The sequence below is a fragment of the Ylistrum balloti genome, unplaced genomic scaffold (genome assembly GCF_031769215.1).
Source record: "Ylistrum balloti isolate Yb309-2 unplaced genomic scaffold, AGI_CSIRO_Ybal_v1 Utg370136, whole genome shotgun sequence".
Taxonomy (NCBI): domain Eukaryota; kingdom Metazoa; phylum Mollusca; class Bivalvia; order Pectinida; family Pectinidae; genus Ylistrum; species Ylistrum balloti.
In genome coordinates this window covers 933,297-948,600 of record NW_026782145.1, presented here as the reverse complement: position 1 = coordinate 948,600, position 15,304 = coordinate 933,297, and the positions used below count along the sequence as shown (strand labels likewise).

The window sequence follows — 15,304 nt, the reverse complement described above, 5'->3', positions numbered from 1 at the left end:
GAAACCTCCTGGTTATAAGTATTGCTGTATTGACAAGTCCTCCTCAATTAACAAGTAAAACTATGCCTACATGAAAAAAGGAAAACAGTTTCTGGTTTTATTACATGTATTTGTTGTATAAAGCTGTTGTCAACTGTTCTTTATGACATGTTTGTCTATAAATGATTTTTTTCACAACAGAAAAGTTCAGGTTTTTATATACCTGCATTAGTCAATGTTTGTTTGATTTACTTCCCCGTGAACAGTCATTTTGCGATGGAGTCTCCTTGTAATGGCTGGTTGATGCTTTACTGAACCACATACAGAAGTCTCCTCAAATGCCATCTAGAGATATAAGGGTTAAGTGTGTTGCCCAAGGGCACAACCATGCAACACAGAGATGGTGTGTTTCTCAGCTTCTTCTTCAGAAACACAAACCACCAGGAATAGGAATTGTTGAACTTCAAAATTCGGACCTTTACCAGATGTTACATCAGCTAGGGTCCTAACTGACTGAGTTATTGCGGCCACCTTTAGTTGAGACCACCTTAAATTTTTTCTATTACAGTTTAATAAAAGTACTAACAAATGTTATTTTCTTGTCCTGCATCCTACTACAAGTTTTTGTTGGTACCCTGGGCTTACAGTTCATCTGGCCTATTTAAGAGCCAAGCGAGGTCATGCTGTAGTGCAGTATCAGTTGTCCATTAATTAGTCTTTGAATAACTCCTGAAGATCCAGTTGGTGTGAAGTCATGATTTCTTCTCATACATTCTGGAGAAAAAGCTAAGTTTTAAGAAAAAATTATCTTTACCTAAGTTCAAGGTCATAGGAATCAAATTTGCTTGAAAACTCCAACGTTTCCTTCTGCTCCACCTAAAAGACATTGGATCATAATACTCAGCTGAAAGTTTCATGTGATGACAAAGATTTCCAAAAGAAATGACCTTGACCACTATTTTTTATGACCTTTTATTTCAAATTTTCTTTTTATTATTCTGAGTTAGACAAGGTACAGTTGTGTTGATTCATTATAATGTTTAGATAATATACAGACCTTGACTATTCTTATTGCTGATCAGTATTAAGGCTGAGATATTGATTTTGTAGACGGCAAGAATAACATCTTTGATGTTGATTAATGTTATAAAAGTGAGTGTGTAGGACTGCTGCACTGCCAGTTCTGGTGATAGCCTAGGACATGGTCAGCCATTAGAGGTATGGAGACATTGTTTAGACAGCAATGGTCATTAGTGGTCAAGATTCTGTAAGGATTGATCTGTTGGTGTCTCTAGAACATAAACTTTATATGTGTAACTATCATTGTGATTATTAGTCTTCCTAGCTTGGTCATTAACTAGCAATTTTTGTAACCTTCTACAGAACAAATTGAATTATTTGTATAGCTGATGGGAAAATGTTGTAAAATATGATGTAACAGAGATAAAAATCCATACTTCATGGCTTTGTTGTGGTGTATGTACTGAGGGTACCTGGGAGGCCGCCTACAAGGAAGGACACAAAACTAGGATTAGATGAGATTTAAATATTACTTAGATTCTGGTCCAGCTACTCTCTAGCAACTCATGGTTGGTTTACTCAAGCCATTTCAGTGTTGGTAGGGCTACTCTCTAGCAACTCATGGTTGGTTTACTCAAGCCATTTCAGTGTTGGTAGGGCTACTCTCTAGCAACTCATGGTTGGTTTACTGAAGCCATTTCAGTGTTGGTAGGGCTACTCTCTAGTAACTCAGTGTTGGTTGGATCAAGCCATTTCAGTGTTGGTAGGGCTACTCCATAGTAACTCAGTGTTGGTTGACTTAAGCCATTTCAGTGTTGGTCCAGCTACTCTCTAGCAACTCAATGTTGGTTACCTAAAGCCATTTCAGTGTTGGTCGGGCTACACTCTAGCAACTCAGTGTTGGTTGACTCAAGCCATTTCAGTGTTGGTAGGGCTACACTCTAGCAACTCAGTGTTGGTTGACTCAAGCCATTTCAGTGTTGGTAGGGCTACACTTTAGCAACTCATTGTTGGTTTACACAAGCCATTTCAGTGTTGGCAGGGCTACACTCTAGCAACTCATGGTTGGCTTACACAAGCCATTTCAGTGTTGGTAGGGCTACACTCTAGCAATTCAGTGTTGGTTGACTCAAGCCATTTTAGAGTTGGTAGGGCTACTCTCTAGTAACTCAGTGTTGGTTGGATCAAGCCATTTCAGTGTTGGTAGGGCTACTCTCTAGCAACTCAGTGTTGGTTGACTCCAGCCATTTCAGTGTTGGTAGGGCTACTCTCTAGCAACTCATGGTTGGTTTACACAAGCCATTCAGTGTTGGTAGGGCTACTCTCTAGTAACTCAGTGTTGGTTGACTCAAGCCATTTCAGTGTTGGTAGGGCTACTCTCTAGTAACTCAGTGTTGGTTGACTCAAGCCATTTCAGTGTTGGTCCAGCTACTCTCTAGCAACTCAATGTTGGTTTACTAAAACTATTTCAGTGTTGGTAGGTCTACTCTCTAGCAACTCATTGTTGGTTTACTAATGTCATTTCAGTGTTTACTCAAGTGTTTTCAGTGTTGGCCCAACTATTCTTTAGCAACACAGTGTAGGTTTAATAAAACAATTTTATTATTGATAAAAGCAGATCAGTGACAGTTTTAATAAATTTACTGAATTGTGAAGCATTGATCAGTGGGAGTGAATTGTGATGATGTGTATTGTAAGATACTGTACATGTTCTACGTAAATCTGTCAACTCAATCCATCTCACAACTCACTAGGGATATTTATCAACATCAGGCTGTATGCAAATTGTATACAGTTTTATATAACAGTGTCCTATCTAATTTGTACATGAAGAATATTTGCCATTGAAGACTTCTTTAATTCTGAAATTTTCAAATTTAAAATGAAAAAAGTGTAAAGTCAGATTTTGTAATTAAATTAAGTATAATCTCAAGAAGAGAAATCCATTTAGGAAATGTTAAATACACCTTAGGTACAGATAATAAAGCTCTCAAGTAGAATAAAAAGGGGAAATTCTTTGCAGATAGAATACATTTTTAGTAGAAGTACCATGTGAACTTCTTGTCATGTAGAGATACTGGTGAACTGCTTGGTCAACAGAAATACTCTTATAACTAGTAGGAACTTTTTATGAAATGTTCAGCAGGTAGTAATTCTTGTGAACTATTTTGCTAGTGGAAATTTTTATGAACTGTCTGGCTGGTAGAAATTCCTGAGAACTCTTTGACCAGTAGAAATATTGTTGAACTGCTTAGTCAGTAGAAGTACAGGTCATCCCTTTGGCCAGTAGAATTTTTTGTGAACTCCTCATTCAGTAGAAATACGAGTCAACTGTTTGGCTGGTAGAAATGTTTTTTTTAACCCCTTGGCCAGTAGAAATACGGATGAACTCCTTGGCCATGTTTAGATCAATATCTCGTCAGCTGTACACTGTATTGATTACACGATGTTGATAGCCTGAACTCCAGGTACATATACCATGTGGGTCGGCACCAAGCCGTCTCCCTCTACCTTCTGTAGACACTCGATGGTTTTGTGATTACTTTCTCTTTGAGATAGTGAAAGCTGCTTGGATATATAGAAATGTTGATTGTACCTTCGGACTACAGTTAAAACTCCTATCAGTGTATTGGGGTGTCTCCCTACAATCTCCCTGCTTTCCTTGCTGCCAGCACTGCTGCTGCTGCCAGCAATGATAATGATGATGGGAGAAGGGTTCTGTTTTTGAAGGGACAGCAAACTTTCACTGCTGTGGAAGATAACTAGAACAGCAGCTAATTTTAGAAATTCGGCAGAGCTTGTGCCTGTATGGAGGTGCTGCCTGCGTACTGAGTGAAAGGAAATCTCTCATTCATACATACGCGGACTGACTGGCAGGGTGAGAACAAGGCACCAACATAAGAAGCCAAAACTGGCTTCTCTACTAGTGAGGGGACGACCATGGTTAAAGGGCCAACACTTTCGAATATGTCTCTCTGTGGGTTTTTTATGTAACGCTTGGAACAAAGCAACTAGAACCTTGTTGTACAAAAGTAAACTGACCATGCTGGCACCAGCAATACAGGTGTATTCTGACGACACTGGCATCAGGCATCCATGTCTGGAATAGTGTATTTGTGGTCACAACTTTATTACTAGAACAAAATTGGTTCAATTCTCTAAGGTGGCCATGTTTGATGTTTATTACAGAAAGCAGTTTATCTGGTCTACACGGATTTAACCAGCAGCTGCTTCAACAGAGGGACAGTAACAGAAACACTTTAATAGCACAGGTAAGTCCACATCTATTATTTCACCTTATATGTTATTGGTGCTCCATACGGCAGTCTTTGGTCCTATCTTACAAACTGTTCTATCCTTTTATGTTATTTTTTGCTTCCATTTCTAATGCTTTATTTCAGAAACAGTTGAAATGTAGAAGTATTCAGAAAATCCACACTAAAGGAATTTGATTAATTCTTTTTTATGGACTTATCTATAAAACATAGTAGAACTGGAGTTGTTACAGTCCTGAAGTATTAACTATAGTAGAACTGGAGTTGTTACAGTCCTGAAGTATTAAGTATAGTAGAACTGGAGTTGTTACAGTCCTGAAGTATTAAATACAGTAGAACTGGAGTTGTTACAGTCCTGAAGTATTAAATACAGTAGAACTGGAGTTGTTACAGTCCTGAAGTATTAAATACAGTAGAACTGGAGTTGTTACAGTCCTGAAGTATTAAATACAGTAGAACTGGAGTTGTTACAGTCCTGAAGTATTAACTATAGTAGAACTGGAGTTGTTACAGTCCTGAAGTATTAAATACAGTAGAACTGGAGTTGTTACAGTCCTGAAGTATTAAATATAGTAGAACTGGAGTTGTTACAGTCCTGAAGTATTAAATACAGTAGAACTGGAGTTGTTACAGTCCTGAAGTATTAACTATAGTAGAACTGGAGTTGTTGCAGTCCTGAAGTATTAAGTATAGTAGAACTGGAGTTGTTACAGTCCTGAAGTATTAAATACAGTAGAACTGGAGTTGTTACAGTCCTGAAGTATTAAATATAGTAGAACTGGAGTTGTTACAGTCCTGAAGTATTAAATACAGTAGAACTGGAGTTGTTACAGTCCTGAAGTATTAACTATAGTAGAACTGGAGTTGTTACAGTCCTGAAGTATTAAATACAGTAGAACTGGAGTTGTTACAGTCCTGAAGTATTAAATATAGTAGAACTGGAGTTGTTACAGTCCTGAAGTATTAAATACAGTAGAACTGGAGTTGTTACAGTCCTGAAGTATTAGATATAGTAGAACTGGAGTTGTTGCAGTCCGGAAGTATTAACTATAGTAGAACTGGAGTTGTTGCAGTCCGGAAGTATTAAATATAGTAGAAATGGAGTTATTACAGGTTAGTAGAAGAACTGGAGTTGTTACAGTCCTGAAGTATTAGATACAGATATAGTAAGTATTAAGAGACTGGAGTTGTTACACTGGAGTTGTTACAGTCCTGAAGTATTAAATAAGTATTAAATAGTAGAACTGGAGTTGTTACAGTCCTGAAGTATTAAATACAGTAGAACTGGAGTTGTTACAGTCCTGAAGTATTAAATATAGTAGAACTGGAGTTGTTACAGTCCTGAAGTATTAAATACAGTAGAACTGGAGTTGTTACAGTCCTGAAGTATTAAATACAGTAGAACTGGAGTTGTTACAGTCCTGAAGTATTAAATACAGTAGAACTGGAGTTGTTACAGTCCTGAAGTATTAAATACAGTAGAACTGGAGTTGTTTACAGTCCTGAAGTATTAAATATAGTAGAACTGGAGTTGTTACAGTCCTGAAGTATTAAATACAGTAGAACTGGAGTTGTTACAGTCCTGAAGTATTAGATATAGTAGAACTGGAGTTGTTACAGTCCTGAAGTATTAACTATAGTAGAACTGGAGTTGTTACAGTCCTGAAGTATTAAATACAGTAGAACTGGAGTTGTTACAGTCCTGAAGTATTAAATATAGTAGAACTGGAGTTGTTACAGTCCTGAAGTATTAAATACAGTAGAACTGGAGTTGTTACAGTCCTGAAGTATTAAATACAGTAGAACTGGAGTTGTTACAGTCCTGAAGTATTAAATATAGTAGAACTGGAGTTGTTACAGTCCTGAAGTATTAAATACAGTAGAACTGGAGTTGTTACAGTCCTGAAGTATTAACTATAGTAGAACTGGAGTTGTTACAGTCCTGAAGTATTAAATATAGTAGAACTGGAGTTGTTACAGTCCTGAAGTATTAAATACAGTAGAACTGGAGTTGTTACAGTCCTGAAGTATTAAATACAGTAGAACTAGAACTAGGAGTTGTTACAGTCCTGAAGTATTAAATACAGTAGAACTGGAGTTGTTACAGTCCTGAAGTATTAAATACAGTAGAACTGGAGTTGTTACAGTCCTGAAGTATTAAATACAGTAGAACTGGAGTTGTTACAGTGTAGTAAAAGAACTGGAGTTGTCACTGTGTAGTAGAAGAACTGGAGTTGTTACAGTCATGAAGTATTAACTATAGTAAAACTGGAGTTGTTACAGTTTTGAAGGGCACTACACATTACTCCTGTAAGGAAACATTTTTCATCAAAATTGAGCACATAATTACAGTGTTGTGTTTTTCTGCCCTGTTGTTTTAATAATAGTGAGGAAGGTCTGACACAGATCTTATCTTATGATGTGGCAGCCCCTGCTTTAGCTACATGTTGCAATTAATATCCTCATGCAGGTGTGCATCTTGGAAGTTAAGCCTCAGTTTTTAGTCAGACCTCATTAGATGTTAATGAATAGAACATATTTAGAATTGTGTTTCTCATCTGTATTTTTCAGTTCTAGTACAAACAACTGTACCACCTGTAGAGTACAGGTGTAATTTGTGATGTATTACAATTTGTTACCTGTATTTACTGACTGAGATTACATGTTATGTCACAGATTCAGTACCTGTATATCACAGATGTTTGTAGCTGAATTTACTGACTGATGTTAAATAGGTATATTACAGATTTTGGTACCTGTATTAATGACTCAGTTATACAGGTATATTACAGATTTTGGTACCTGTATTTATTGACTGAGGTTATACAGGTATATTACAGATTTTGGTACCTGTATTAATGACTGAGGTTATACAGGTATATTACAGATTTTGGTACCTGTATTAATGACTGAGGTTATACAGGTATATTACAGATTTTGGTACCTGTATTAATGACTGAGGTTATACAGGTATATTACAGATTTTGGTACCTGTATTAATGACTGAGGTTATACAGGTATATTACAGATTTTGGTACCTGTATTAATGACTGAGGTTATACAGGTATATTACAGATTTTGGTACCTGTATTAATGACTGAGGTTATACAGGTATGTTACAGATTTTGGTACCTGTATTAATGACTGAGGTTATACAGGTATGTTACAGATTTTGGTACCTGTATTAATGACTGAGGTTATACAGGTATGTTACAGATTTTGGTACCTGTATTAATGACTGAGGTTATACAGGTATATTACAGATTTTGGTACCTGTATTAATGACTGAGGTTATACAGGTATGTTACAGATTTTGGTACCTGTATTAATGACTGCGGTTATACAGGTATATTACAGATTTTGGTACCTGTATTAATGACTGAGGTTATACAGGTATATTACAGATTTTGGTACCTGTATTAATGACTGAGGTTATACAGGTATATTACAGATTTTGGTACCTGTATTAATGACTGCGGTTATACAGGTATGTTACAGATTTTGGTACCTGTATTAATGACTGAGGTTATACAGGTATGTTACAGATTTTGGTACCTGTATTAATGACTGAGGTTATACAGGTATGTTACAGATTTTGGTACCTGTACTTATTGACTGAGGTTATACAGGTATATTACAGATTTAGGTAACTGTATTTACCAACTGAGATATTACAGGTAATTTAAAACAGATCTTGTTATCTGTATTTACTGACTGAAGGACCTGAAGGGCCATGTGAGCTAATGGCAACCTGCAGTTGTCGGACAGTGTGGATTTTGACCAAATTTGGTCGAAAGTAAGTACCCTTGGACAATTATTGGGTGAAGGAGAATCGAATTGGTCTCGGCTTTCTGGGGTAGGAGAGGTGGGGCCCAATAGTGCAATTGAGCAAATTATTCAAAATGCTTCTTCTTGATCAGGATAGTTTGAATTATTCTGATGTTCTATCAACTTATATATATATATCAGCTTGGAGTCAATAAACATCAGAATTTTGTCCCTATAAAAAGTGAGAGAAATAAGTGACCCATGCATGTGTTGGCATTCAAACAATAGATGTGAAAGTAATCATTACTTTCATAGCATATTGCACATAGATCGAAAGGTCTGTTCTTTATCTACAGTATTTCCAAATATTTATACCTATGCGCTCTCGAAACGTACATTTTCCCCACCTTGCTCTGTTTTAGTTTACATTTGTGCTAGCCACACTTCTAGTCACATAACATAGTCTCACCAGCTTCATCTGATGGCAACTTTCAGCCCACCATCAACCATCTTAAGATTTTGGAACAGATCAGAAAATGAGAATAGGTAACAGGCTGCCATCTTGGATTTTGACTGTGAAAGTTCGTTATCATTATTTCTTTAGAAATACTTGGTAGGTCTCTTTCAAATTCCATACATAGTTTCCCTTGGGTCCCTTGTTGTGTATCCTTGATTTTGGGACTTATTGGATAATAAAAATGGTGATTAGAATTTGACAAAGAAAGATTCAGATTTCTCAAATTTCATATTTCAATTGTTTAATGTCAGAAGTGATCAAATTGGTGGTAAGGTGGCAATCTTTGATTTTGATCTTTGTTATTGCTGTAATTCCTAGAAATATTGGAAATGTATTTTTTTTCCAATTTCATAGGTAGATTTTTCTCAGCACCAAGTCTAATATCCAAAATCCTTCATTATTTGTTCACAGATAAAATATTGTTGATTACCCTCCAGACCCATAGTTTTGCAATAAAGGATGACAGGAGAAATTAAGAACATAAAGGAGAGTAAAGAAGGGATGTGATGTAATTTATATAGGATAACTTAAGATCACGCAATGTCTAAGAGTCAAGTTTCTTCAGGATTTCTTGTTACAATAAAGTACATCCACAATTTCTCTCAGTCTTTATAGTTTAATGGCTAAGGAAAACTTGGTTTGTTTACTGGTTTTTAAATTTAAAAATAGCAGCAGTTGTCGGTACCGTCTTAATTTATACTCTCTTGTTGACAACCTAGCCATGGATATTGCTTCTAGAGATATCCTCAACATGTGGTCAGCTCCCACAACCAACCCACTCAAATCACATTTTCAGATATTGCCTTTGAATTACAAATAGTGTCCATCTTGCCCAGAATCGGTTGAGATGAAGCAATGGCTTGCTTATTGAAGGCTTTCACTTTGATGTTAGGGCATACTATCTTTCCAAGCCATTTCTCAAATTGGTCATCGCAGCTCCACAATTGACTCTCATCACTAATTTCATAGAGTTCTGCTTCTGTAAATGAATGTATCTGTTGCAAATTGGCTCGATTAGGAGATGTAGAAATCGTACAAATTCTGTGTCACTCAGGGACGGAAGATCTACAGGTCACGTAAACACAAGACAAAAACACTGTCCGATAGTGACATCAGCTATTGGTTTTATCACATTTCAGTGTGATGTTTTCAGAAGAGGGTCTATGTAGACAGAAGCTAGCCATATGTTCTGTGTAAAATGTCAACCTCTTCTCCTATTAAAACATTTGTTATTGTATTGTTTCCGTTGCCCTTGACGACATGTTCTGCTTTTACAAATGACTTAAACAGTGACTAGAATAGGTTTGGTTTTTTTAACAGAAATTCAGGTTCAGAGTTGAGAAAATGGTCTTAACAACTAAACAGCATTTGTTGGTAATTCCAGACTTGAAATACACAAATCGGCTTATTACCACCCAGAACTTAATGGCAAATCCCTAGACTATCACACAAACTTTGAGTTTGACAGTAGCTACCTTCAGATACACAGAGCCATTATCTTGGAACAAACACAAGCTATCCTAGTTTATAATCATTGGTTCCATACCATTGACATTGAAGCATCTACATATTACAGACTGTTATTATCCTATCATGATATAAAACATAAAAAGTGATACTACTTCTGTTTTTATTGTACAGGAGATGGTTAGTATTATATCCACTACTTTACCAAACATTTAGGAATCATAAAGGAAAGATCATGAATAATAATTCATCAATGTTTTTTAAGAATATTTATGACCTTAAAAAATTAATGTTTAGTGATGAGTGGAATATTTTATAAGCATTCATGAACATAAATCATTATACAGTTTAGCACAATCATGAATTTTCATGAAATGTTTTAAAACTCAGGATCATTCATGAATTGAATCAAGAATGTTTCGAAAATTATTCATGAACTTAAAATTTCATGAAATATCATGGATAAAATATTTCATTAACAATCAAGAAATTGTTATATGTTTCATGAACAATTGTGGATTTTTACAAACTCTTCATGATTTCATGAATAAAAATGTATGAATAGATATCAGGAACTGAATGCAATTTGACACATTGCTTGTCATTGATTTTTCATTATGAAAGATCATGAATCACAAGTCCGACATGGCCTGGGCATGAAAGGTACTATAGCATGGTAAATTACATTCTTTATTGACAAATCCCTCTCATCAGAAATTTATATACTATTTTAGCTCTGCATCTTTTATTCATGACCTGAATCCCATCTCTCAAGGGTATTTTATTTCAGAAATAAAAGTGTTTAGATCATTCAAGACAAAGTCTCATAGTGACCTATCTGCGATTGTCTTTTGTCAAGCGTCATGTGTCATGCATTGTGCATTCATAAACTGAACATTTTCAATGTCTCAAAAATCCCATAGCCGTTTTAAATGAAATTTTGCAGAAACCTTCCTTGGCCAAAGATGAACCAAAAAAAAGAATTATACAGTCGCCACCCCCAGGGGTCTGAGGGGTGAGGCCGAAGCAGTCATTATTGACTAAAATTAAAAAAAAAAACTTCTTCTTAACACCCAGATACAAGATACAACAGCCAGATATGGTAGAATTCATTGCTCTTTATGGATATATGCTTCTTGAGGTGCATTACCAAAATCGTGAATTTTATGGCTCCAGAGTCCAACATTTCCCCTCGAAGAGTGGGTAAAGTTTACTATAGTTTATATAGGAAAGAACAAAGCTTACTTATCTATAACCTGAAGTGAGTTTAATTTGTGGGATCTCATTGCCTATACCAGTAAAATCTATTACCTGTAACTGAGCGAGATCATTCGAGGGCTAAGATCCTATAACATGATCCAAACCGAGTGTTAGCCAAGGTTAAGAATGTTACAGGATCTTAGCCCAAGATTGAGATACCCTGATCTCACTCAGTTACAGGTAATGGATTTTTTTCTTGCAAATACTACTCTGGAAATTATTCAATATTTCATCAGTTTGGCTTTTCCCACGGGAGCCTCAAATTACCCACACAGCCTCTTCACTTTTAAACAATGTTTGGATAGTGCCACATAAACAATGTAAGCCGCACTTATAAAAAATACAACACATTTTACAGTGAAAATTATCTATTTCATTTTAGATATGATTAATCAAATAGAATATCATTAAAATTTTAACAATGACACAACGTTTTTGTTGAAATGCATGGGTATAGGTGCCACCTATGTCTACATGCTGTTGAATTCACCAATGCGTAAAAATTCCACAAAAATGGGTACAAGACAGATCAGGCAAGATAGAAAAAGCTAGGATGGGGAATTACTTCTTGGGATATCCCTATCTGAGGTGCGAGAATAAGATAAATTCATAAAATGGACATCCTTTGAATTTGGAGAGAATTCCAGAGTGCAGAGGTAATAACAGAAGATATACTGGACTAGTGTGTAAGATATGGAAAAAAACCAGAAGTTTGGTTAGGAGGAAACTGACTACCAGAATGTAAATCTGATATATATTTACACATTCTCAAAGAGGCTGAAGTGTTGATGGTGAGAAATTATCAAGGTGTGAGTGTTTACAAAGGGCTGGGTAGACAGGTGAGGTGTGTTCAGGTTAGTACGTATGGTTCATATTAGGGTTGTCTCTCTGATCTCTACACACGCAGACCTCTGGCACAACTGCAGGCTTCCGCCATCTCAACATACGCCAGCTTCCATCCCACTCCTACTACATTTGATTAAAGTGGAGTAAGAAGAATAAAAAACAGCTATATTTCTTGCCTTCTGTAGGAAAAATTTGCCTGTAATTGATATTGGCTGTAACTTCACATAGATTGTTTGAGGATCTTAATTTTCTGAATATTATTCTTACAACACTGGAGATTTACATTTAGCAATAATAAAATTCCCCAGAATGAGATTAAATTAGCATACCTAGACAAGGGCATCAATTTTATCTGATAGGCTTTTTTCCTCTAAGCTTACTGACAGCTTTTGATGGCCATTGTCCATGTTGGCTATACCAAGACATTTATATACCATAATAACAAACTGGTTTTATCACTGTCAGATCACACACTGTGATACACACACATTTATGTAATAACGAACTGGTTTTATCACTGTCAGATCACACACTGTGATACACACACATTTATGTAATAACAAACTGGTTTTATCACTGTCAGATCACACACCATCACACACACACATTTATATAATAACAAACTGGTTTTATCACTGTCAGATCACACACTGTCATACACACACATTTATATAATAACAAACTGGTTTTATCACTGTCAGATCACACACATTTATATAATAACAAACTGGTTTTATCACTGTCAGATCACACACATTTATATAATAACTAACTGGTTTTATCACTGTCAGATCACACACATTTATATAATAACAAACTGGTTTTATCTCTGTCAGATCACACACATTTATATAATAACAAACTGGTTTTATCACTGTCAGATCACACACATTTATATAATAACAAACTGGTTTTATCACTGTCAGATCACACACTATCATACACACACATTTATGTAATAACAAACTGGTTTTATCACTGTCAGATCACACACTATCATACACACACATTTATATAATAACAAACTGGTTTTATCACTGTCAGATCACACACTATCATACACACACATTTATATAATAACAAACTGGTTTTATCACTGTCAGATCACACACTATCATACACACACATTTATATAATAACAAACTGGTTTTATCACTGTCAGATCACACACATTTATATAATAACAAACTGGTTTTATCACTGTCAGATCACACACATTTATATAATAACAAACTGGTTTTATCACTGTCAGATCACACACTATCATACACACACATTTATGTAATAACAAACTGGTTTTATCACTGTCAGATCACACACTATCATACACACACATTTATATAATAACAAACTGGTTTTATCACTGTCAGATCACACACTATCATACACACACATTTATATAATAACAAACTGGTTTTATCACTGTCAGATCACACACATTTATATAATAACAAACTGGTTTTATCACTGTCAGATCACACACATTTATATAATAACAAACTGGTTTTATCACTGTCAGATCACACACATTTATATAATAACAAACTGGTTTTATCACTGTCAGATCACACACTATCATACACACACATTTATGTAATAACAAACTGGTTTTATCACTGTCAGATCACACACTATCATACACACACATTTATATAATAACTGGTTTTATCACTGTCAGATCACACACTATCATACACACACATTTATATAATAACAAACTGGTTTTATCACTGTCAGATCACACACTATCATACACACACATTTATATAATAACAAACTGGTTTTATCACTGTCAGATCACACACTATCATACACAAACATTTATATAATAACAAACTGGTTTTATCACTGTCAGATCACACACTATCATATACACACATTTATATAATAACAAACTGGTTTTATCACTGTCAGATCACACACATTTATATAATAACTAACTGGTTTTATCACTGTCAGATCACACACCATCATACACACACATTTATGTAATAACAAACTGGTTTTATCACTGTCAGATCACACACTATCATACACACACATTTATATAATAACAAACTGGTTTTATCACTGTCAGATCACACACTATCATACACACACATTTATATAATAACTAACTGGTTTTATCACTGTCAGATCACACACTATCATACACACACATTTATATAATAACAAACTGGTTTTATCACTGTCAGATCACACACTATCATACACACACATTTATATAATAACAAACTGGTTTTATCACTGTCAGATCACACACTATCATACACACACATTTATATAATAACAAACTGGTTTTATCACTGTCAGATCACACACATTTATATAATAACTAACTGGTTTTATCACTGTCAGATCACACACCATCATACACACACATTTATATAATAACTAACTGGTTTTATCACTGTCAGATCACACACTATCATACACACACATTTATATAATAACAAACTGGTTTTATCACTGTCAGATCACACACTATCATACACACACATTTATATAATAACAAACTGGTTTTATCACTGTCAGATCACACACTATCATATACACACATTTATATAATAACTGCTCCATTTGATATGTGAGGTATGATCATATCTATAAGTACAACTCCAGGAGCAACCTATGGTAATGGTTTAGCTGTACAGAAAAGACTTTCTGTGATGTAATACAGAATTTCCTTTAGAGAAAACTTTTAACTTAATTATTTTACCAAATGCTTCCCTAATAAATTAGACACCCATGGCAGTGAGTCAAGACCTTCATGGCAAATGTTGATATGACTGACATAGTGACTGACTCAGTGTTAACAGTCCATCATAAAGTTTATCCATTTGTCATATACTGTTATTTCTATATTTTTTAGTCTGTTTTTAATGATAATGATAAAGACTGTTTTTAATATATAAGTAGTTTTTCTCTCCGTTAATGATAAAGACTGTTTTTAATATATAAGTAGTTTTTCTCTCCGTTAATGATAAAGACTGTTTTTAATATATAACTAGTTTTTCTCTCCGTTAATGATAAAGACTGTTTTTAATATATAAGTAGTTTTTCTCTCTGTTAATGATAAAGACTGTTTTTAATATATAAGTAGTTTTTCTCTCCGTTAATGATAAAGACTGTTTTTAATATATAACTAGTTTTTTTCTCCGTTAATTATAAA

General features: G+C 34.9%; 1 protein-coding gene across 1 annotated transcript in view; it reads left to right on the top strand.

Moving 5' to 3' along the window:
- LOC132550631 (A-kinase anchor protein 13-like) overlaps window positions 1-15,304 on the top strand; it is a 170,851-nt gene that overhangs the window by 39,955 nt on the left and 115,592 nt on the right. Inside the window, exon 7 of the mRNA XM_060214723.1 lies at window positions 4,189-4,271. Coding sequence (XP_060070706.1) covers window positions 4,189-4,271 — 83 coding nt within the window. The remainder of the gene's footprint in view (window positions 1-4,188; window positions 4,272-15,304) is intronic.